The sequence below is a fragment of the Nerophis lumbriciformis genome, linkage group LG20 (assembly GCF_033978685.3).
Source record: "Nerophis lumbriciformis linkage group LG20, RoL_Nlum_v2.1, whole genome shotgun sequence".
Lineage (NCBI taxonomy): Eukaryota > Metazoa > Chordata > Actinopteri > Syngnathiformes > Syngnathidae > Nerophis > Nerophis lumbriciformis.
In genome coordinates, this window is record NC_084567.2 from 7,813,345 (window position 1) to 7,839,488 (window position 26,144).

Sequence of the window (26,144 nt, forward strand, 5' to 3'; positions counted from 1 at the left end):
ATATATGTATGTATATATATATATATATATATATATGTATACATATATATATATATGTATGTATATATATATATATATATATATATATATATATATATATATATATATATATATATATACACATATATATATATATATATATATATATATATATATATATATATATATATGTATGAAATATTTGACTTGGTGAATTCTAGCTGTCAATATACTCCTCCCCTCTTAACCACGCCCCGCCCCACTCCCGGCCACGCCCCCCACCTCCCGAAATCTGAGGTCTCAAGGTTGGCAAGTATGACATAATATGAGTTAATTAATTCACTTCACCAGCATAACTATTGACATAATATTTGTCATCTGTACCTGACATCAAGTACAACAGACCGAGGCTTAACTGTTGACTTGTAAGTGTTGCGTGCCGGTGGTGTGGACCCCAAAAAATGCAGAGGTGGAAAGTTTGCAAGCAATAAGTCTTCCCTTTTATTAGCGAGGACACTCAAAATAATACAACAAAAGGCGATGGGGGCGAAAACAAGCACTCCATGAAAATGAAAAACAAACGTAAACAAGGGCGCTATAGGCAAAGTTAGGAAAAACTGGGCAGACCTGGATTACCGGAGAGTAACTGGGACACAGACAAAACTGTGAGTGTGGCAATGACGTGGAAAAACCCAACATGCCTCACCAGCGCGGTTAAAAAGTGTGACCATTAATTGGGTTCAGGTGTGCCCTGCTGTCTCCAGCTTGCCACATGCCACACTGTGGGAGAGCGAGAGAGAGAGTGAGAACACGTGCGGGGGCAGAGAACAAACACACCAGAACCTAAGAATACCACAGTAAGGAGCCGCAGAGGCCTGGTGTGACATCATAGGTCAACCGGAAAAATAAGACACTTATCCGCGCTAAGAGGAAGTAGTCGCCCCCCCCAGTGTACGGGAGGCACACGGCGTATGACAAATAGTTGCATTAGAGAGAGTTCATGGACACGGGGACTTCCCACGTTGGTGTGAAAATACAACAAAAACAAACTATTTGGGAAATCAGACTATTTTGTCAATGAAGTGAAATCTTTAAAGTAATTTTTGTTTAAATAATAAACAAACATACAAATGCCCCACTATGGACTGGACTCTCACTATTATGTTAGATCCACTATGGACTGGACTCTCACTATTATGTTAGATCCACTATGGACTGGACTCTCACACTATTATGTTAGATCCACTATGGACTGGACTCTCACACTATTATGTTAGATCCACTATGGACTGGACTCTCACACTATTATGTTACATCCACTATGGACTGGACTCTCACATTATTATGTTAGATCCACTATGGACTGGACTCTCACTATTATGTTAGATCCACTATGGACTGGACTCTCACTATTATGTTAGATCCACTATGGACTGGACTCTCACACTATTATGTTAGATCCACTATGGACTGGACTCTCACACTATTATGTTAGATCCACTATGGACTGGACTCTCACACTATTATGTTACATCCACTATGGACTGGACTCTCACACTATTATGTTAGATCCACTACGGACTGGACTCTCACTATTATGTTAGATCCACTATGGACTGGACTCTCACACTATTATGTTAGATCCACTATGGACTGGACTCTCACACTATTATGTTAGATCCACTATGGACTGGACTCTCACACTATTATGTTAGATCCACTATGGACTGGACTCTCACTATTATGTTAGATCCACTATGGACTGGACTCTCACTATTATGTTAGATCCACTATGGACTGGACTCTCACTATTATGTTAGATCCACTATGGACTGAACTCTCACTATTATGTTAGATCCACTATGGACTGGACTCTCACACTATTATGTTAGATCCACTATGGACTGGACTCTCACTATTATGTTAGATCCACTATGGACTGGACTCTCACTATTATGTTAGATCCACTATGGACTGGACTCTCACTATTATGTTAGATCCACTATGGACTGAACTCTCACTATTATGTTAGATCCACTATGGACTGGACTATCACACTATTATGTTAAATCCACTATGGACTGGACTCTCACACTATTATGTTAGATCCACTATTGACTGGACTCTCACTATTATGTTAGATCCACTATGGACTGGACTCTCACACTATTATGTTAGATCCACTATGGACTGGACTCTCACACTATTATGTTAGATCCACTATGGACTGGACTCTCACTATTATGTTAGATCCACTATGGACTGGACTCTCACAATATTATGTTAGATCCACTCCACATCCATTGCACCGGTCGCCCAGGGGGGCGGGGGGGGGGGGGGGGTCCCCACATCTGCTGTCCCCTCCAAGGTTTCTCATTGTCCCGTTGGGTTGAGTTTTCCTTGCCCTGATGTGGGATCTGAGCCGAGGATGTCATTGTGGCTTGTGCAGCCCTTTGAGACACTCGTGATTTATGGCTAAATAAGTAAACATTGATTGATTGATTGATTGATACAAATATACTTTCCTTGGCAGAAGAAACATAAAATACTGACCTGTATTCTGAAAAGCCATATTTTTGTTATTTGAGTGTTTGAATCTGTTTATTTTCTTCCATTTTATAGAAAGACATGCACCTGGGGATAAGTTGATTGGCAACACTAAATTGGCCCTAGTGTGTGAATGTGAGTGTGAATGTTGTCTGTCTATCTGTGTTGGCCCTGCGATGAGGTGGCGACTTGTCCAGGGTGTACCCCGCCTTCCGCCCGATTGTAGCTGAGATAGGCTCCAGCGCCCCCCGCGACCCCGAAGGGAATAAGCGGTAGAAAATGGATGGCATTTTATAGATTTATATATTTTAGTTTAGTTGACGTCAAGTAGGTTCACTTCCTGTTGTATGTAGACACGTCCATGTATGGATCTTCTAATTTGCCTTTACTGTATAGTTGTACGGTATACCGGTACTAATAAAGTACTGCGGCATTAATTAATAAAAAACGGTACTATACTGCCTGTGAATATTACTACTACTACTAATAACAATAATACTTTTTTCTTTTACGGACATAACGGCACCGTCATCACGTTGTAACATTGCTGGTAAAACGTGCAGGGGCGCATGTTAGGCAACGCACACGCACGTAGTACCTACAAGCAGAAACAATGTGAAGACGGAAGAGGAAGAATGGACGCTGTCAGGTTCAAACACTGATGACATCTATTAAACAAGACAAGAAGCAAGGAATTAAACAGAGACAGAATTAAATGTGGCTCAATTGAGGAGAGACGTCTGGACTGTACTCTTTGTACAGTCTAACCACGCTCTGACGAAAGATTGTACGCCTCCTCTTTTCCCTAATTACATGGCAACAGCTGTTTCTAAGGCGCGGGGGTTGTAAACAGCCATCGCCTTTGTCACAAAACAGTTCAAAGAAAAGGTTGGTTCAAAGAAAAGGTCCCTGGAGGGAAGTCAGGTCCTGCTTCCTCTTCACCTTGTAGATCTCGGGTCAAGACAATATCTTTCTGTTGATTACAATACATCAAAGAAACAGAACACCTTCGTGTTGCTTCCCATCCTACACAGTGGAGTTTTACAAGCCTTCTTCTTGGTAGGATCAAAGACAGCTTTTGTCTTCTCGCCGGGAACTCTTGGCAACACAAAGTTTTGTGATAACTTAGATACAATTATTCTTTGGCCAAAAACCTAACAATAAAGGTGACGCTCTGCAAGCGGCGCTATCAAATATGACTAGCTAGCGAGCGGCTAACGTCCATCCCCGGTGTTTTAGCTAATTCCAAATCACTAATCCTCGCCACTATGGCAACAAGTAAATTAAGTTTCTTACAAGTATCATCCCTGCAGGACAAGGAATAGCTAAACATGCTTCACTACAAACTGTAGGAGGATACAATAGCGAACTGCTAACAGCAAGCTAGCGCTCCCGAATGTAATCAAATGCCATGTGTGAATGTACACACATATCGACTGTAACTATACCAAGTAAAAGAGTCGTATATAGTTGATACTACAGTGAAGTACATATTCCGTACAATTGACCACTAAAAGGTAACACCCGAATAAGTTTTTCAACATGTTTAAGTCGGGGTCCACGTTAATCAATTCATGGTAATATAAAAATCCACTACATCCCATTTTAACCCTTGTGTAATGTTCATATTGTTGTTACTCAGCCAGCGTTTGTGGGTCTGATGGACCCGTTGCATTTTGTGGCTTTTAATGCCTCACAATCAAACACTTTTATGTTGAAATACTGAACAGATGTTTACCTTATCCCAATAAACATCCGTTCAGAGAGCGAACGTAGCGCACAAGCACAAAAATTCACAAACGGCTAACAAAGACTTAGAAATTATTCATTGTTATTATTTAAAAAATGCACGGGACGAAATGAAATGCTCCCCGGGACGATGGCTTTTATCCATTTTTTTTTCTTTTTCTTTTTATGTATTTATTCATTGTACATGTTATATTAAATGTCTTGGTTTTTCCTCCCTCTGAAAATCCTATGAAATGTTTAACAAGCCATCCTATAATAATACAACAGCTATTAATGTAACAAAACAATAAAACAAATATATTTAATGATGTTTTTTTCATTATTTTAACATTAGGCTAATGTATATTACTTTATATAGATTCTACAAGAGTGATGTGGGCGTTTTCTATATGAACAAGTCCAAGGACCGCAAGCAAGGTCGCAGAGAAAATGCGGACTGGATTTTGAGTGATGTGGGCATTTTCTATATGAACAAGTCCAAGGACCGCAAGCAAGGTCGCAGAGAAAATGCGGACTGGATTTTGAGTGATGTGGGCATTTTCTATATGAACAAGTGGAATGGATTGGATACCGACACACTAAAGGGGCTCTCTACCTTAAAGTACCAATGATTGTCACACACACACACTAGGTGTGGTGAAATGTGTCCTCTGCATTTGACCCATCCCCTTGTTCACCCCCTGGGAGGTGAGGGGAGCAGTGGGCAGCAGCGGTGCCGCGCCCAGGAATCATTTTTGGTGATTTACGCTATGAAGTGAGGGGAAACTGAGTGAATAATGACAGTTTATATGATTATTTATTTAAACTCATATTCGGGTCACTTTATAATGAATATGTCGGCATGTATTTGTAAAAAAAAAAAAAAAAAAATATATATATATATATATATATATATATATATATATATATATATATATAACACCAAATTATTTAGGGGGGCTTAAGAATATTTTAAGGGGACTTGAGCCCCCCTATAATAGGCCTAACAACGCCAATGCTCCCACGGCACACCAGACTGTATCTCACGGCCAGTGTTGGGTTAGTTACTGAAAACCAGTAACTAGTTACAGTTACTAGTTACTTTATTTCAAAAGTAACTCAGTTACTAACTCAGTTACTTACACCAAAAAGTAATGCGTTACTGTGAAAAGTAACTATTTAGTTACTTCTTTTTTTCTTCTTTTTTTTTTAAAGCTCCCATTAATGCCCTTTTTGCCTTCATTTCAGTACTGTTATTGCACTGGAGAATAATACAATCTGTTGATCAACTTGACATACATTTTTATTTTCCTTTTAACATAATTAATGAAAAACAGTGCAACATAAAAAGGCATTCCTCCTTTCTTTAAACTTGGACCAATGACCATGAATAAAAAACAAGTTAAAGTGCAACATAAGAAGGCACATCATCTTCCTTGAAACATAAAGCCTGACATCTGGAGTGATGCTGCTGTCTTCCACACTTGGAGCCATGGATTGTAGAATACTTGTTTTCAGTGGCAGGATCATTGACACAGATGGTGAAGTTTCAGTGCTCAGTAGAGATGGAACACTTTTGAGAGGTTTAAGCACCTGGAGGACCTCACCTGCCACTCTCACATCATCATCAGACAGGGTGACATTTGTCTTCAGGGTGTTGTGGGTCAATGCAGAGTATATAGCTGCCTGCTGCTCCAACATATCATAAGTGGAGTTCCACCTCGTTGGGACATCGTGTATGAGCAGGCAGCTTTAGCATTTCTTGCTTTGTCTTAAGCACATGAGCAGCTGTTGTGCTTGGGTGGAAGTAAGAAACCTTCCTGATCCTCCCAAAGAGGCGCTCCATCCTATTGACTGAGATTCCCTTCTGTGATGCCAAATTCACTACATGTGCAAAGCACCTATCTGTGGTCCCAGTCCTGCCTCATTCTCTGTAATTATTTGATTTTTGGCATTATCACGTGTGACTGGGATATCTTTATTTTCCAGTCCTCCACTGCTTGTGTCAGTACCTGCGCAAGGTGACTCTCGTAGAGGGGGCGTGTCTTCTCATCTCCCAGTCTGCTGTGATGAAGTGAGCGCTTATAGTTCCGCTGGACGTCCACCCGTCTGTCATGAGCGCAACAGATGATGCTCGGGATAGTTCATCCACAACTTTTTTCTTCTCCTGCTCATAAAGATCTGGCACAATCTTATTGCTGAAGTGGGTGCGCGACGGGATGTCGTAACGTGGTTCAAGCACGTTCAGCATGTGTTTAAAACCCTCGTTTTGCACAACCGAGTCTGCACTTATAAACACACCGATTCAATGGCGGGGGCGTTCAAGCTCCTCCGTTACTCCGCTCGCCATGACCACGCTTTGTGTGGACTGAACGTGCCAACAACTTTTTTTCCCCACACCCACACCCACACACACATAGATCGCGCCTCTTTTCTTCTCTCCGGCTTGTGACAGAGGAAGATTCAGAAGAACGACACCGCAGCGCTTCTGTTTCTAGCCGATACTACATCAAAAGTAACGTAAAATAACGCAGTAACGCATCATGTAGTAACGGTAACTAAATTACTGAATAAAAAAAAAGAACGCGTTAGATTATTAGTTACCGCCGAAACTAACGGCGTTACAGTAACGCGTTACTTTGTAACGCGTTAGTCCCAACACTGCTCACGGCACACTAGTGTGCCGCGGCACAGTGGTTGAAAAACACTGGCCTAACGGGACTCTCGACCAGAAGTACCCGGATGTGCCACTTGGTCACGTGATTGCAAACCATCTCTAGTAAAATGCCTTTATTTTGAAAAAAATAGAGGCAGTCAAGTCGAGACCGGAGGTTCCTGAATTCTGACGCATGCGCAAACGCATTAGTCTAAGAGGAAAAGACCAAAATGGCGGACTGGGCGGTTGTCGCTTTCCGGGGTAGTATCACATTTACGACCTTATAGCCATGCAGATTCACGTAGCGCATCAAATAGCACAGGTTTTGTCGTACCTAAAGCCTACGACAAGGAAAGTTGAGTTTGTCTCGATGAAGCGTTATCTGAAGTGAAGATTGAAGAACATGGACGACAGCTGCTATGCTAAGATGGCGACGAAAAGAGAACATGAAAGAGAACCAACTTCCAGCAAATCACCAACGGAGATAAAGACGAAAACTGCAGATGAAAATGAGCTGGCTGAAGTTTCCAACAACGTCATGTTGGAGGCTATCGTGAGCCCCGACAAGAGCGTCGATGAGAAATTAGCCGACTATGTCGAAGAACGTAAACAAAGAGCCGCCATGATTGTTAGCTTGAAGAAGGCAGTGGAGTTCACATCAGAGGAGATGAAAGAATGCAAAAGTCAAATGAAGACACTGGGAGAGCAAAACAAGCGCTTGTGTAAAGAAAGTAAAGATTTGGAAGAAGATATTCTGGGGAAGAGTAAGAGATGTGAAGAGAACATCCTGCCTGCTGGACCACATGTCTACATCAACGTGCAGAGGATTGGAGGTAATAATAAATAGAATAGAATAGAAAGTACTTTATTGATCCCTGGGAGAAATTCAGCACCACTTTTCGCTCACAATAGACACGAATAATATTAAATAATATAATATATATATATATACAATATATAAATATATTCTGCATGGGTGCATGGGAGTTTGCCCAACCAGTCTACATGTGCTTTGTGGACTTGGAGAAGGCATTCGACCGTGTCCCTCGGGAAGTCCTGTGGAGAGTGATCAGAGAGTATGGGGTATTGGACTGTCTGATTGTGGCGGTCCTCTCCCTGTATGATCAGTGTCAGAGCTTGGTCCGCATTGCCGGCAGTAAGTCGGACACGTTTCCGGTGAGGGTTGGACTCCGCCAAGGCTGCCCTTTGTCACCCATTCTGTTCATAACTTTTATGGACAGAATTTCTAGGCGCAGTCAAGGCGTTGAGGGGATCCGGTTTGGTGGCTGCAGGATTAGGTCTCTGCTTTTTGCAGATGATGTGGTCCTGATGGCTTCATCTGGCCAGGATCTTCAGCTCTCACTGGATCGGTTCGCAGCTGAGTGTGAAGCGACTGGGATGGGAATCAGCACCTCCAAGTCCGAGTCCATGGTTCTCGCCCGGAAAAGGGTGGAGTGCCATCTCCGGGTTGGGGAGGAGATCTTGCCCCAAGTGGAGGAGTTCAAGTACCTCGGAGTCTTGAGGGAAGAGTGGATCGTGAGATCGACAGGCGGATCGGAGCGGCGTCTTCAGTAATGCGGACGCTGTATCGATCCGTTGTGGTGAAGAAGGAGCTGAGCCAGAAGGCAAAGCTCTCAATTTACCGGTCGATCTACGTTCCCATCCTCACCTATGGTCATGAGCTTTGGGTTATGACTGAAAGGACAAGATCACGGGTACAAGCGGCCCAAATGAGTTTCCTCCGCCGGGTGGCGGGGCTCTCCCTTAGAGATAGGGTGAGAAGCTCTGTCATCCGGGGGGAGCTCAAAGTAAAGCCGCTGCTCCTCCACATGGAGAGGAGCCAGATGAGGTGGTTCGGGCATCTGGTCAGGATGCCACCCGAACGCCTGCCTAGGGAGGTGTTTAGGGCACGTCCGACCGGTAGGAGGCCACAGGGAAGACCCAGGACACGTTGGGAAGACTATGTCTCCCGGCTGGCCTGGGAACACCTCTGGATCCCCCGGGAAGAGCTGGACGAAGTGGCTGTGGAGAGGGAAGTCTGGGCTTTCTGCTTAGGCTGCTGCCCCTGCGACCCGACCTCGGATAAGCGGAAGAAGATGGATGGATGGATGGATAAATATATTTTACATATACTCTACATTTAAAGGGGAACATTATCACAATTTCAGAATGGTTAAAACCATAAAAAATCAGGTCCCAGTGGCTTATTATATTTTTCGAAGTTTTTTTCAAAATTTTACCCATCACGCAATATCCCTAAATAAAGCTTCAAAGTGCTTGATTTTAACCATCGTTATAAACACCCGTCCATTTTCCTGTGACGTCACATCGTGAATACAAACAAACGTGGCGGAAAGAACAGCAAGTTATAGCGACATTAGCTCGGATTCAGACTCGGATTTCAGCGGCTTAAGCGATTCAACAGATTACGCATGTATTGAAACGGATGGTTGTAGTGTGGAGGCAGGTAGCGAAAACGAAATTGAAGAAGAAACTGAAGCTATTGAGCCATATCGGTTTGAACCGTATGCAAGCGAAACCCACGAAAACGACACGACAGCCAGCGACACGGGAGAAAGCGAGGACAAATTCGGCGATCGCCTTCTAACCAACGATTGGTATGTGTTTGTTTGGCATTAAAGGAAACTAACAACTATGAACTAGGTTTACAGCATATGAAATACATTTGGCAACAACATGCACTTTGAGAGTGCAGACAGCCCATTTCAGGCGCGCTAAGAACATATATTTTTCCACGATTTCAGCACTCAGGTTAACCATACCTAAATAGACACAAAATACTGCATTACACAAGACTACCCGAATGTACTCGAATGATTGAAAAAAATAAATGTTTTTAAGCTAAATTATTGGTAAACACAGTTTATGTATAATAATTTACGTAAAACCGCGAGTAATGAATAAGGTTTTCATCAATTAATATATTCTCTAGACATACCCTCATCCGCGCTCTTTTCCTGAAAGCTGATCTGTCCAGTTTTGGAGTTGATGTCAGCGGGCCAGGGAAGCTAGGGTCGATATTCTTCTCTTGATCATCTTCGGTGGCATAAGGGACGGTGTGAGCCAAGATATCAAGGGGGTTTAGCTCGCTCGTTCGTCTGCGGGAACAAACTGCCGCCATTGCTTGCCGTGCTACCGAGGACCTTTGTCCCTGAATTGCTCACACACTCCGGCAGATTCAATGGGGGTCTGGCGGCAGATTTCTTTGACTTTATCGTTGGAAATGCATCTGCTTTGAGTGTCGCAGGATATCCACACATTCTTGCCATCTCTGTCATAGCATAGCTTTCGTCGGTAAAGTGTGCGGAACAAACGTCCAATTTCTTGCCACTTTCGCATCTTTGGGCCACTGGTGCAACTTGAATCCGTCCCTGTTCGTGTTGTTACACCCTCCGACAACACACCGACGAGGCATGATGTCTCCAAGGTACGGAAAACAGTCGAAAAAACGGAAAATAACAGAGCTGATTTGACTCGGTGTTTTAGAAAATGGCGGATTGCTCCCTGATGTGACGTCATCGCTCCGAGAGCGAATATTAGAAAGGCGTTTAATTCGCCAAAATTCACCCATTTAGAGTTCGGAAATCAGTTAAAAAAATATATGGTCTTTTTTCTGCAACATCAAGGTATATATTGACGCTTACATAGGTCTGGTGATAATGTTCCCCTTTAAGTGCAGTCAAGAAGGAACATATGCATTATACAGTCTGATGGCTGTCGGTATGAAGGACCTCCTGTGTCGTTCCGTGTTGCATTTTGGGAGTCTGAGCCTTCTACTGAACGTGCTCATTCTCCCCGCAAGGTCCGAGTGTAGTGGGTGGGAGGTGTTGTCCATAATGGCTAGGAGCTTTGCTAGACTTCTCCTCTCTGACACCACCGCCAGAGAGTCTAGCTCCACTCCCACCACGTTACTGGCCTTCTCTACCAACTTGTCCAGTCTGTTTGCGTCCCTCGCTCTCACCCTAACCCAGCAGGCCACGGCGTACAAGAAGGCGCCTGCCACCACCGACTCGTAGAACATCTTCATCATCTTTGTACAGACGTTGAAGGATCCTAGCCTCCTGAGGAAGTAGAGGCGGCTCTGTCCCTTCTTGTACAGTGCCTCAGAACAAGAATAACATGATTAATGTCAAATAATTACATTTTATTCATATCTAATATTACGAAGCAAAATATATATATGTTGGATCAATGTCAGGACCTAAAATATGTTCAGTTAAAAAGTACTTTTCTTAAATTGCAAAAAGTCAAAATCTCATTGTATTTTTCTCCAAAAAACTAATTTAAAACGTGGTTACTTCTTCCTTAATAACTGAGGACTCAAAACAGTAGTACTTCAGATTTTATTCGTAATCTGACCCAAAGGTTGTTTTTTTTAAACGAATCATACATTTTTTTAACAATTTCTGTGAAAAATATAATTTGCCTTTGCAATATGGACAAAGATTATTATCTTGATAAGTCATTTTATATATTGATGATGATATCCAATTTCATATTTTTGCCGTAAATTATATACATACACGAAATTAACACCAATGTTCAATCAATCAATGTTTACTTATGTAGCCCTAAATCACGAGCGTCTCAAAGGGCTGCACAAGCCACAACGACATCCTCGGCTCAGATCCCACATCAAGGCAAAGAAAAACTCAACCCAATAGGACAATGAGAAACCTTGGAGGGGACCACGGATATGGGGACCCCCGCCCCTGGGCGACAGGTGCAATGGACGTCGAGTGGATCTAGCATAATATTGTGAGAGTCCAGTCCATAGTGGATCTAACATAATAGTGAGAGTCCAGTCCATAGTGGATCTAAAATAATAGTGAGAGTCCAGTCCATAGTGGATCTAACATAATATTGTGAGAGTCCAGTCAATAGTGGATCTAACATAATAGTGAGAGTCCAGTCCATAGTGGATCTAACATAATAGTGGGAGAGTCCAGTCCAAAGTGGATCTAACATAATAGTGAGAGTCCAGTCCATAGTGGATCTAACATAATATTGTAAGAGTGCAGTCCATAGGGGATCTAACATAATAGTGAGAGTCCAGTCCATAGTGGATCTAACATAATAGTGGGAGAGTCCAGTCCAAAGTGGATCTAACATAATAGTGAGAGTCCAGTCTGTAGTGGATCTAACATAATAGTGTGAGAGTCCAGTCCATAGTGGATCTAACATAATATTGTAAGAGTCCAGTCCATAGTGGATCTAACATAATAGTGAGAGTCCAGTCCATAGTGGATCTAACATAATAGTGAGAGTTCAGTCCACAGTGGATCTAACATAATAGTGAGAGTCCAGTCTGTAGTGGATCTAACATAATAGTGAGAGAGTCCAGTCCATAGTGGATCTAACATAATATTGTAAGAGTACAGTCCATAGTGGATCTAACATAATAGTGAGAGTCCAGTCCATAGTGGATCTAACATAATAGTGTGAGAGTCCAGTCCATAGTGGATCTAACATAATAGTGAGAGTCCAGTCTGTAGTGGATCTAACATAATAGTGAGAGAGTCCAGTCCATAGTGGATCTAACATAATATTGTAAGAGTACAGTCCATAGTGGATCTAACATAATAGTGAGAGTCCAGTCCATAGTGGATCTAACATAATAGTGTGAGAGTCCAGTCCATAGTGGATCTAACATAATAGTGAGAGTCCAGTCCATAGTGGATCTAACATAATAGTGTGAGAGTCCAGTCCATAGTGGATCTAACATAATAGTGAGAGTCCAGTCCATAGTGGATCTAACATAATAGTGTGAGAGTCCAGTCCATAAAGGATCTAACATAATAGTGAGAGTCCAGTCCATAGTGGACCTAACATAATATTGTGAGAGTCCAGTCCATAGTGGATCTAACATAACAGTGGGAGTCCAGTCTATAGTGGACCTAACATAATATTGTGAGAGTCCAGTCCATAGTGGATATAACATAATAGTGTAAGAGTCCAGTCCATAGTGGATCTAACATAATATTGTGAGAGTCCAGTCCATAGTGGATATAACATTATAGTGTAAGAGTTTAGTCCATAGTGGATCTAACATAATAGCGAGAGTCCAGTCAATAGTGGATCTAACATAATAGTGTGAGAGTCCAGTCCATAGTGGATCTAACATAATAGTGTGAGAGTCCAGTCCATAAAGGATCTAACATAATAGTGAGAGTCCAGTCCATAGTGGATCTAACATAATAGTGTGAGAGTCCAGTCCATAGTGGATCTAACATAATACTGAGAGTCCAGTCCATAGTGGATCTAACATAATAGTGTGAGAGTCCAATCCATAGTGGATCTAACATAATAGTGAGAGTCCAGTCCATAGTGGATCTAACATAATAGTGAGAGTCCAGTCCATAGTGGATCTAACATAATAGTGTGAGAGTCCAGTCCATAGTGGATCTAACATAATAGTGTGAGAGTCCAGTCCATAGTGGATCTAACATAATAGTGTGAGAGTCCAGTCCATAGTGGATCTAACATAATAGTGAGAGTCCAGTTCATAGTGGATCTAACATAATAGTGTGAGAGTCCAGTCCATAGTGGATCTAACATAATATTGTGAGAGTCCAGTCCATAGTGGATCTAACATAATAGTGTGAGAGTCCAGTCGGATCTAACATAATAGTGAGAGTCCAGTCCATAATGGATCTAACATAATAGTGTGAGAGTCCAGTCCATAGTGGATCTAACATAATAGTGTGAGAGTCCAGTCCATAGTGGATCTAACATAATAGTGAGAGTCCAGTCCATAGTAGATCTAACATAATAGTGTGAGAGTCCAATCCATAGTGGATCTAACATAATAGTGAGAGTCCAGTCCATAGTGGATCTAACATAATAGTGAGAGTCCAGTCCATAGTGGATCTAACATAATAGTGTGAGAGTCCAGTCCATAGTGGATCTAACATAATAGTGTGAGAGTCCAGTCCATAGTGGATCTAACATAATAGTGTGAGAGTCCAGTCCATAGTGGATCTAACATAATAGTGAGAGTCCAGTCCATAGTGGATCTAACATAATAGTGTGAGAGTCCAGTCCATAGTGGATCTAACATAATAGTGAGAGTCCAGTCCATAGTGGATCTAACATAATAGTGTGAGAGTCCAGTCCATAGTGGATCTAACATAATAGTGAGAGTCCAGTCCATAGTGGATCTAACATAATGGTGTGAGAGTCCAGTCCATAAAGGATCTAACATAATAGTGAGAGTCCAGTCCATAGTGGATCTAACATAATAGTGTGAGAGTCCAGTCCATAGTGGATCTAACATAATAGTGAGAGTCCAGTCCATAGTGGATCTAACATAATAGTGTGAGAGTCCAATCCATAGTGGATCTAACATAATAGTGAGAGTCCAGTCCATAGTGGATCTAACATAATAGTGTGAGAGTCCAGTCCATAGTAGATCTAACATAATAGTGTGAGAGCCCAGTCCATAGTGGATCTAACATAATAGTGTGAGAGTCCAGTCCATAGTGGATCTAACATAATAGTGAGAGTCCAGTCCATAGTGGATCTAACATAATAGTGTGAGAGTCCAGTCCATAGTGGATCTAACATAATAGTGAGAGTCCAGTCCATAGTGGATCTAACATAATAGTGTGAGAGTCCAGTCCATAGTGGATCTAACATAATAGTGAGAGTCCAGTCCATAGTGGATCTAACATAATGGTGTGAGAGTCCAGTCCATAGTGGGGCCAGCAGGAGACCAGGTCAGCAGCGCAGAGACATCTCCAACCGATGCACAGACGAGCGGTCCACCCTGGGTCCCGACTTTGGACAGCCAGCGCTTCATCCGTGGCCACCGAACATGTGCCACCCCCTCCACGAAGGAGAGGGGGGCAGAGCAGAAAAGAAACGGCAGATCAACTCGTCTAAAAGTGCTAATCTTTTTTTATTTTATCTATTGAGCTTATTTAAAAAAAGTTAAAGTACCAATGATTGTCACACACACACTCGGTGTGGTCGAATTTGTCCTCTGCTTTTGACCCATCCCCTTGTTCACCCCCTGGGAGGTGAGGGGAACAGTGAGCAGCAGCGGTGGCCGCGCCCGGGAATCATTTTTGGTGATTTAACCCCCAATTCCAACCCTTGATGCTGAGTGCCAAGCAGGGAGGTAATGGCTCCCATTTTTTATAGTCTTTGGTATGACTCGGCCGGGGTTTGAACTCACAACCTAATACATATAAAAAGCACAAGGCAGAACTTTAAATAGTATTTTTTAGTACCGGCCTTTCTTTCTTTCAGAGGTGTTTATTATTTTTCAATAAAATACAAAACCCGCCAAACCCTTTTCTACACTCGAAAATAACCCTCTCGTCCTCCCTCATAGTCACTCAACTTAAAGGGGAACATTATCACAATTTCAGAAGGGTTAAAACCATTAAAAATCAGTTCCCAGTGGCTTATTTTATTTTTCAAAGTTTTTTTCAAAGTTTTACCCATCACACAATATCCCTAAAAAAAGCTTCAAAGTGCCTGATTTTAACCATCGTTATATACACCCGTCCATTTTCCTGTGACGTCACACAGTGATGCCAACACAAACAAACATGGCGGAAAGAACAGCAAGCTATAGCGACATTAGCTCGGATTCAGACTCGGATTTCAGCGGCTTAAGCGATTCAACAGATTACGCATGTATTGAAACGGATGGTTGTAGTGTGGAGGCAGGTAGCGAAAACGAAATTGAAGAAGAAACTGAAGCTATTGAGCCATATCGGTTTGAACCGTATGCAAGCGAAACCGACGAAAACGACACGACAGCCAGCGACACGGGAGAAAGCGAGGACGAATTTGGCGATCGCCTTCTAACCAACGATTGGTATGTGTTTGTTTGGCATTAAAGGAAACTAACAACTATGAACTAGGTTTACAGCATATGAAATACATTTGGCAACAACATGCACTTTGAGAGTGCAGACAGCCCAATTTTCATCAACTAATATATTCTGTAGACATACCCTCATCCGCTCTCTTTTCCTGGGGGTCTGGCGGCAGATTTCTTTGACTTTATCGTTGGAAATGCATCTGCTTTGAGTGTCGCAGGATATCCACACATTCTTGCCATCTCTGTCGTAGCATAGCTTTTGTCGGTAAAGTGTTCGGAACAAACGTCCAATTTCTTGCCACTTTCGCATCTTTGGGCCACTGGTGCAACTTGAATCCGTCCCTGTTCGTGTTGTTACACCCTCTGACAACACACCGACGAGGCATGATGTCTCCAAGGTACGGAAAACAGTCGAGAAAAAAACGGAAAATAACAGAGCTAATTTGACTCGGTGTTTGAGAAAATGGCGGATTGCTTCCCGAGAGCGAATAATAGAAAGGCGTTTATTTCGCCAAAATTCACCCATTTAGAGTTCGGAAATCGGTTAAAAAAATATATGGTCTTTTTTCTGCAACATCAAGGTATATATTGACGCTTACATAGGTCTGGTGATAATGTTCCCCTTTAACTCTTTTAGGTTTTGCTCTCAATTGCTTTTCTTTTATTTAGACTCGCTGAGTTTGTGCTGTTCCAAACACTCGTAGCAAACACGTGTTTAAGAAATACAAATAATACCGCGATAATACTTAAATGGGAAACACTAAACATTAAAAGTATATCAAACAAACCTTTAACGAAGTGATCACTGCAAACTTGTGCGTTCTTTGAGTGCATGGTACTTTTCTCGCCCGTCGTTAGGGAAAATCTTGCACTCTTCCGCACTTTTTAATTCCCTCCTCAGGGAGGCTTATTTTGGTCATTAAGACACAAATGAACATCCTCTAACACTTTCTCATCTCCTTCTTCGCTCCCACTGAGACTAGGTTTAAAGGCCTACTGAAACCCACTACTACCGACCACGCAGTCTGATAGTTTATATATCAATGATGAAATCTTAACATTGCAACACATGCCAATACGGCCGGGTTAGTTTACTAAAGTGCAATTTTAAATTTCGCGCGAAATATCCTGCTGAAAACATCTCGGTATGATGGCGTCTGCGCGTGACGTCACAGATTGTAGAGGACATTTTGGGACAGCATGGTGGCCAGCTATTAAGTCGTCTGTTTTCATCGCAAAATTCCACAGTATTCTGGACATCTGTGTTGGTGAATCTTTTGCAATTTGTTCAATGAACAATGGAGACAGCAAAGAAGAAAGCTGTAGGTGGGAAGCGGTGTATTGCGGCAGGTGTTGTGCTGGATAACGCACCCCCGCCGTAGAATGCACCCCTTGACTGGTGTGCCGGATAACACAGCCGGTGTTTCATTGTTTACATTCCCGGAAGATGACAGTCAAGCTTTACCATTGGCCTGTGGAGAACTGGGACAACAGAGACTCTTACCCAGGAGGACTTTGAGTTGAATACGCAGACATGGTACCGTGAGTACGCATGCAGCTGCGGCTTCCAAACATTTGCTTGCCCATACGTGCGTGCCGCTATGTGCATGTTACGTACGTAACTTTGGGGACTTTGGGGAAATATATGTGCTGTATGAACTTTGGGGAGGTGAACGGTACTTTGGGCTGTGGGATTGAGTGTGTTGTGCAGGTGTTTGAGTTGTATTGGCGGGTTATATGGACGGGAGGGGGGAGGTGTTTGTTATGCGGGATTAATTTGTGGCATATTAAATATAAGCCTGGTTGTGTTGTGGCTAATAGAGTATATATATGTCTTGTGTTTATTTACTGTTTTAGTCATTCCCAGCTGAATATCAGGTCCCACCCGCCTCTCACAGCATCTTCCCTATCTGAATCGCTCCCACTGCCCTCTAGTCTTTCCCTCTCACTTTCCTCATCCACGAATCTTTCATCCTCGCTCAAATTAATGGGGAAATCGTCGCTTTCTCGGTCCAAATCGCTCTCGCTGCTGGTGGCCATGATTGTAAACAATGTGCGGATGTGAGGAGCTCCACAACCTGTGACGTCACGCTACTCGTCTGCTACTTCCGGTACAGGCAAGGCTTTTTTATCAGCGACCAAAAGTTGCGAACTTTATCGTCGATGTTCTCTACTAAATCCTTTCAGCAAAAATATGGCAATATCGCGATATGATCAAGTATGACACATGGAATGGACCTGCTATCCCCATTTAAATAAAAAAAAAATCACATTTCAGTAGGCCTTTAATACTGCAGGCATGCCTGCCACTGCCCTCTGCAGCCCACATTAGGTAATTACAGTTCTGTACACAATATTCCCATCACTACAGTATATTCTTTGATAACCTGTTCAGATTGATAGTCCGCCACTACAGAATGTTTAACAGGCTGAATATGACATTTTATTAATGAATAGAGAAGGTTAAAACATTGTCACGCAGGGATATATGAATATCATTGACTTGTGCAACATGTCATGTACATAATATCAAACATTTATTCAGGTAGAAATATCACATTTTACATTACCAAACATCTTTGACAATCAAAGCATGATCGTTAACAATCCGCATTTTGTGTTAATATTGTGTCAAACTGGTATCTAAACATAATGTTGCTCTTCCTCCCAATGCAAGTGCTTCGACGGCGGAAACAAAAATTCCTACACAATACAAATTCTGGCAAGATAACAACGCAATGCAGGTATTTTTTTATCTGTCCAGAGTACACTTATTAATGATGACAGACTAAATTCATCTGCGATTAATCATTATTAATTTTGAGTTAACTATTGACATTGTGATTAAATAATTTAATCGTTTGACAGCCCTCATATATATATATATATATATATATGTATATATATATATATATATATATATATGTATGTATATATGTATATATATGTATGTATATATATATATATATATATATATGTATGTATATATATATGTATGTATGTATGTATGTGTATATATATATATATATGTATGTATATATATATATGTATGTATGTATATATACATATATATATTATGTATATATATATATATATATGTATGTATATATATATACATATATATATAATATATATATATACATATATATATATGTATGTATATATATATACATATATATGTATGTATATATATAATATATATATATATAGATATATATTATATATAATAGATATGTATATATATACATATATATGTATGTATATATATTATATATATATATAGATATATATCATATATAATATATATGTATATATATATATGTATGTATGTATATATATATATATATATACATATATATATTATATATAATATGTATATATATACATACATACATACATATATATATATATATATATATATATATATATATATATATATATATATATATATATATGTAAACTTTTAAATACCAAGTTAAATAAAACAAACAAATACTAAAAATAAATAAATCAATATTGTTCTGTCTTTTAAAGAGCCATATTATTTGTATTTGTGTTTAAGTTATTTATCTTTTACTTCAAATTGTAAAGGATGATCAGTAGGTTCACTTCCGGTTCATGTGACGCCACGTAAATTCACTTCCTGTTGAACGTAAGTTCCTTACGTTCAACAGGAAATATATATATGTATATATATAATATATATATACAGGTAAAAGCCAGTAAATTAGAATATTTTGAAAAACTTGATTTATTTCAGTAATTGCATTCAAAAGGTGTAACTTGTACATTATATTTATTCATTGCACACAGACTGATGCATTCAAATGTTTATTTCATTTAATTTTGATGATTTGAAGTGGCAACAAATGAAAATCCAAAATTCCGTGTGTCACAAAATTAGAATATTGTGTAAGGCTAATACAAAAAAGGGATTTTTAGAAATGTTGGCCAACTGAAAAGTATGAAAATGAAAAATATGAGCATGTACAATACTCAATACTTGGTTGGAGCTCCTTTTGCCTCAATTACTGCGTTAATGCGGCGTGGCATGGAGTCGATGAGTTTCTGGCACTGCTCAGGTGTTATGAGAGACCAGGTTGCTCTGATAGTGGCCTTCAACTCTTCTGCGTTTTTGGGTCTGGCATTCTGCATCTTCCTTTTCACAATACCCCACAGATTTTTTATGGGGCTAAGGTCAGGGGAGTTGGCGGGCCAATTTAGAACAGAAATACCATGGTCCGTAAACCAGGCACGGGTAGATTTTGCGCTGTGTGCAGGCGCCAAGTCCTGTTGGAACTTGAAATCTCCATCTCCATAGAGCAGGTCAGCAGCAGGAAGCATGAAGTGCTCTAAAACTTGCTGGTAGACGGCTGCGTTGACCCTGGATCTCAGGAAACAGAGTGGACCGACACCAGCAGATGACATGGCACCCCAAACCATCACTGATGGTGGAAACTTTACACTAGACTTCAGGCAACGTGGATCCTGTGCCTCTCCTGTCTTCCTCCAGACTCTGGGACCTCGATTTCCAAAGGAAATGCAAAATTTGCATGGTTGGGTGATGGTTTGGGGTGCCATGTCATCTGCTGGTGTCGGTCCACTCTGTTTCCTGAGATCCAGGGTCAACGCAGCCGTCTACCAGCAAGTTTTAGAGCACTTCATGCTTCCTGCTGCTGACCTGCTCTATGGAGATGGAGATTTCAAGTTCAACAGGACATGGCGCCTGCACACAGCGCAAAATCTACCCGTGCCTGGTTTACGGACCATGGTATTTCTGTTCTAAATTGGCCCGCCAACTCCCCTGACCTTAGCCCCATAGAAAATCTGTGGGGTATTGTGAAAGGAAGATGCAGAATGCCAGACCCAAAAACGCAGAAGAGTTGAAGGCCACTATCAGAGCAACCTGGGCTCTCATAACACCTGAGCAGTGCCAGAAAGTCATCGACTCCATGCCACGCCGCATTAACGCAGTAATTGAGGCAAAAGGAGCTCCAACCAAGTATTGAGTATTGTACATGCTCATATTTTTCATTTTCATACTTTTCAGTTGGCCAACATTTCTAAAAATCCCTTTTTTGTATTAGCCTTAAGTAATCTAATTTTGTGACACACGGAATTTTGGATTTTCATTTGTTGCCACTTCAAATCATCAAAATTAAATGAAATAAACATTTGAATGCATCAGTCTGTGTGCAATGAATAAATATAATGTACAAGTTACACCTTTTGAATGCAATTACTGAAATAAATCACGTTTTTCAAAATATTCTAATTTACTGGCTTTTACCTGTATGTATGTATGTATGTATATATATATATATATATATATATATATATAGATATATATTATATATAATATATATATATGTATATATATATACATACATATATATATATATGTATATAGATATATAGATATATATTATATATAATATATATCTGTATATATATATACATACATATATATATATATATATATATATGTATATATATACATACATACATATAATATATATATACATATATATATGTATATTTATACATATATATATATACATATATATATGTATATTTATACATATATATATGTATATATGTAAACTTTTAAATACCAAGTTAAATAAAACAAACAAATACTAAAAATAAATAAATCAATATTGTCCTGTCTTTTAAAGAGCCATATTATTTGTATTTGTGTTTAAGTATGTTTATCTTTTACTTCAATGTGTAAAGGATGATCAGTTGGTTCCCTTCCGGTTCATGTGACGCCACGTAAATTCACTTCCTGTTGAACGTAAGTTCCTTACGTTCAACAGGAAAGATATATAAACATATATCAGGCATGTGATTTGAACTTAATGAAAAAGACTGAAAATAAGCCGGGGGTAAACCAACCAACCAATCATTGATTTTCTTATACGTAAACCAACCAATCATCATTGATATATATATATATATATATATATATATATATATATATATATATATATATATATATATATATATATATATATATGAGATAAAAGTGGAATATAATTTTTTATATATATAGTGTATATGTATGTATATATTTATATATATATATATATATGTGTGTGGATATATAATTATATATATGTATGTACATATATGTGTGTGTGTGTGTGTGTATATATACATATATACATACATATACACTATATATATAAAAAAAATATTCCACTTTTATCTCATATATATATATATATGTATATATATATATATATATATATATATATATATATATATATAAATATATATATATATGTATGTGTATGTATATATATATATATGTGTATATATATATATATATATATATATATATATATATGTATATATATATATATACATATATATATATATATATATATATATATATATATATATATATATATATATATATATATATATATGTGTATATGTATATATATGTCTCAATGATGATTGGTTGGTTTACATATAAGAAAATCAATGATTGGTTGGTTGGTTTACCCCCGGCTAATTTTCAGTCTTTTTCATTTAGTTCAAATCACATGCCTGATATATGTTTATATATCTTTCCTGTAGAACGTAAGGAACTTACGTTCAACAGGAAGTGAATTTACGTGGCGTCACATGAACCGGAAGTGAACCTACTGATCATCCTTTACAATTTGAAGTAAAAGATAAACATACTTAAACACAAATACAAATAATATGGCTCTTTTAAAGACAGAACAATATTGATTTATTTATTTTTAGTATTTGTTTGTTTTATTTAACTTGGTATTTAAAAGTTTAAATTTCAATTACAGTGTTAAAATATACAAGACATACAAGTTAATTGCATTTGAAAGGCTATACGTTATTATTATTATGTATTGTTATTACTTCAGTGCTTAGTGTGGTCTAACAAAATGAATGGCAATAATATTGTTTATCGGCAATATTTTGTAGGTCAATATATCGTATTCCTCCTGCTAGTGTGTAATGTGTTAATGTCAATTGAAACAGACCTTTACTGGAATTCCAGCTTCACTTGTCCGAGTCTAAGCCAAGTCATGTAAACGTTTATCCATCCTTTTGGCAAGGCACTAAATGAATGGCCATGGAACACTACACACACATACAGTACATAGAGGAAAGTGTGTAATGAGTTGAAGGGGAAACCTCTCATGTTTGATGTCTGAGCTAAATTGTTTGTGTGTTCCTCAGACGTACAGCCACTGATTGGTCATCAAGAAAAACTTCCCCCTCAGTTGGCAGGAGGGACCTCTTTGAAGCAGAAGACTCCACAGCCACCCCACATTAAAGAGGAAGAGGAGGAACTCTGGATCACTCAGGAGGGAGATTGTCATCTAGAACCACAGGAAGCTGATCTCACCAAGTTGCCACTGACTGTTGTCTCTGTGAAGATTGAAGATGATGAAGAGGAACCACAACTGCACAACCTCTTAGCTCCACTATCAGAAAGTGAGGCTGAAGACGAGGTTGAAGTACCTTTGAGCAGCGATACAGACTCTGAAGGTGATCTAAAGACTCACACTGACAACAAACACTCTGAATACCCTAAAGAAAAGAGAGGTAAAACATGTTTGAGCTGCTCAGTTTGTGCTAAAATCTTTAGTCACAGGAGCAATTTGGCAAAACACGTAAAAACACACACAGGAGAAAAACCATTTAAATGTTCAGTTTGCAGGAAAAGCTTTACTCAAAAGAGCAGTTTGACTCACCACATGAGAACGCATACAGGAGAAAAACCCTTTAATTGTTCAATTTGTGGTAAAAACTTTTCTATGAAGAATTATTTGACTCAACACATGAGAACACACACAGGTGAAAAACCATTTAAATGCTCAATTTGCTGTAAAAGCTTTACTCAGAAGAGTAGTTTGACTCAACACATGGGAATACACACAGGAGAAAAAACATTTAGATGTTTAGTTTGTGGCAAAAGATTCTCTCTCAAAAATTACTTGACTCATCACATGAGAACACACACAGGAGAAAGAAATTTTAAATGCTCCTTTTGTTATAAAAGCTTTACTCAAAAGAACAGTTTGACTGGACACATAAGAACACACACTGGAGAAAAACTGTTTGATTGCGCAGTTTGTGGCAAAAGATTCTCTCTCAAAAATTACTTGACTCAACACATGAGAACACACACAGGAGAAAAACCATTTAGTTGCACAGTTTGTTGTAAAAGTTACACTCAAAAGAGCAGTTTGACTCAACACATGGGAACACACACAGGAGAAAGACCATTTAATTGTTCAGTTTGCGGCAAAAGCTTTTCTCTCAAAAACTATTTGACTCAACACATGAGAACGCACACCGATGAGAAAACACTTGATTGCTCAGTCTGTTATCAAAGCTTCACTCAAAAGTGTCATTTGACTAAACATGTGAGAACACACAGAGGGAAAAAAACATTTCATTGTTCCGTTTGTGGCAAAAGCTTTTCTCAAAGGAGCAGTTTGACTACACACCTAAAAGCGCACACAGCAGAAAAACTGTTGAACTGCTCAGTTTGTTGTAAAGGCTTTCCTAAAAAGTGCAAATTGATTCAACACATGAGAACACACAGAAGGAAAAACATTTAGCTGTCCAGTTTGTGGTAAAAGAGTCCATCAGATGCAGTAAAACACACAAGAACTCACACGGGAGAATAACCAATTAGCGAGTGTGTTGCGAGACAAACCCACGGCCTCCTCATAATAAGTTCTCTGCTTCTTTCAAAAATATTTGAATATTTGTTTAAAGTGGGACTATCTGGAACATACTCTTATCTCTTACTCACACCATGCCTTTATTGTATCTGACACTTTCCTGAACAGTAAGACAGATGATGTTTGTAGTGCTTGGTTACTCCTTCTTCCGACCAGACCGACCTGATGAGTCTAGCTGGGGAGGAATTGTAGTCTTCTTAAGTGATGCTTTTACCGCCTCCAGAATGCCTGACTTTGATCACCAACAACATGAATCGATCTGCCTGAAACTACACCTTCCAGGTCGCCTGGTGTTCATGTTTTGTGTCTACATGACTCGGTGTACAAATAATCTCCCCAATTTGCAGCCCAAAACCAAATAATTCTATAAAAGTTGTTATAAAATCGTGTTCTTCTGACATTTTAAAGCAGGGGTCCCCAAACTACGGCCCGCGGGCCAGATAAGGACCGCCAGCGTCCAAAATCCGGCCCACAGGAACTCCCAAGTTAAAAAAAAAAAATATATATATATATATATTTTGTTTTAATTACTTTTTTTTTTTTAATCTGTCCTTTTTAATCCATTTTCTACCGCTTGTTACTCTCTGTGTCTCCTCCCGGCTCAGGCAAATCATATTGTCTAAAATTTTATTTTCCCCTTGATAACGTGACATCATCGGCAAGTGCACACTCTTTTTAGTCAATGAGTGTGCGAGGAATATATATATATATATATATATATATATATATATATATATATATATATACATATTTATTTATATATATATATATATATATATATATATGTATATATATATATATATATGACCTAACATATATATATATATATATGTGTATATATATATATATATATATATATATGACCTAACGTATATATTTATATATGTATATATATATATATATATATATATATATATATGTGTATATATATATATATATATATAAATATATATATATATATATAACAATATATACGTTAGGTCAGGAAAAAACACAGAGGCTATGTCATCCCTACAAGCCTGTTTCGCAGGTTTCCCTGCTCGTCAGGGGATTTTATATATATATAATGAATTGTTTCCCTGAAACAAACCTTGACTAATATATATATATATATATATATATATATATATATATATACTGTATGTATGTGTGTATATATATATATATATATATATATATATATATATATATATATATATACTGTGTATATATATATATAATATATATATATATATACTGTGTGTATATATATATATATATATATATATATATATACACAACCCGGCCCCGGCCAAAATGTTTTAAGCCAATGCGGCCCCCCGAGTCAAAAGTTTGGGGACCCCTGCTTTAAAGACTAATAGACCTGATGGGATCCCAGCAACTGTACATAAAAACTGTGTGCTGAAGATTTCCCCTAGTACTTGCCAAGCTCTTCCAGATTTCCCTGGACACAAAGACAGTTCCATCCTTCTGGAAATGTGCCCATATGATTGATAGCGGTACCTAACAATGGAAAGAAAAAAGATCTGTTGAACTAAAAGCATAATATGCGACCACATTCACAAACGCCTCGACGTACCGGTACATCAAATTCTATCTGATAGTACAAATTCCGGGAGAGGCGATCTACAGTACAGGCCAAACG

The 26,144-nt window shown here is 39.1% G+C and overlaps 3 protein-coding genes across 3 annotated transcripts in view; 2 read left to right on the forward strand and 1 right to left on the reverse strand.

The window, feature by feature from the left end:
• Positions 1-26,144, reverse strand: part of LOC133619315 (uncharacterized) — a 329,516-nt gene that overhangs the window by 117,767 nt on the left and 185,605 nt on the right. The gene's annotated exons all lie outside the window — the stretch shown is intronic.
• The window catches only part of LOC133619291 (uncharacterized), a 169,559-nt gene that overhangs the window by 41,911 nt on the left and 101,504 nt on the right, over positions 1-26,144 (forward strand). The window lies entirely within an intron of this gene.
• On the forward strand, positions 7,133-25,155 carry LOC133619260 (uncharacterized). Its single transcript, XM_061980203.1, has 2 exons — positions 7,133-7,743; positions 22,983-25,155. Exons 1-2 carry the CDS (start codon positions 7,314-7,316, stop codon positions 24,371-24,373), a joined length of 1,821 nt encoding a protein of 606 aa, XP_061836187.1. The 5' UTR covers positions 7,133-7,313; the 3' UTR covers positions 24,374-25,155.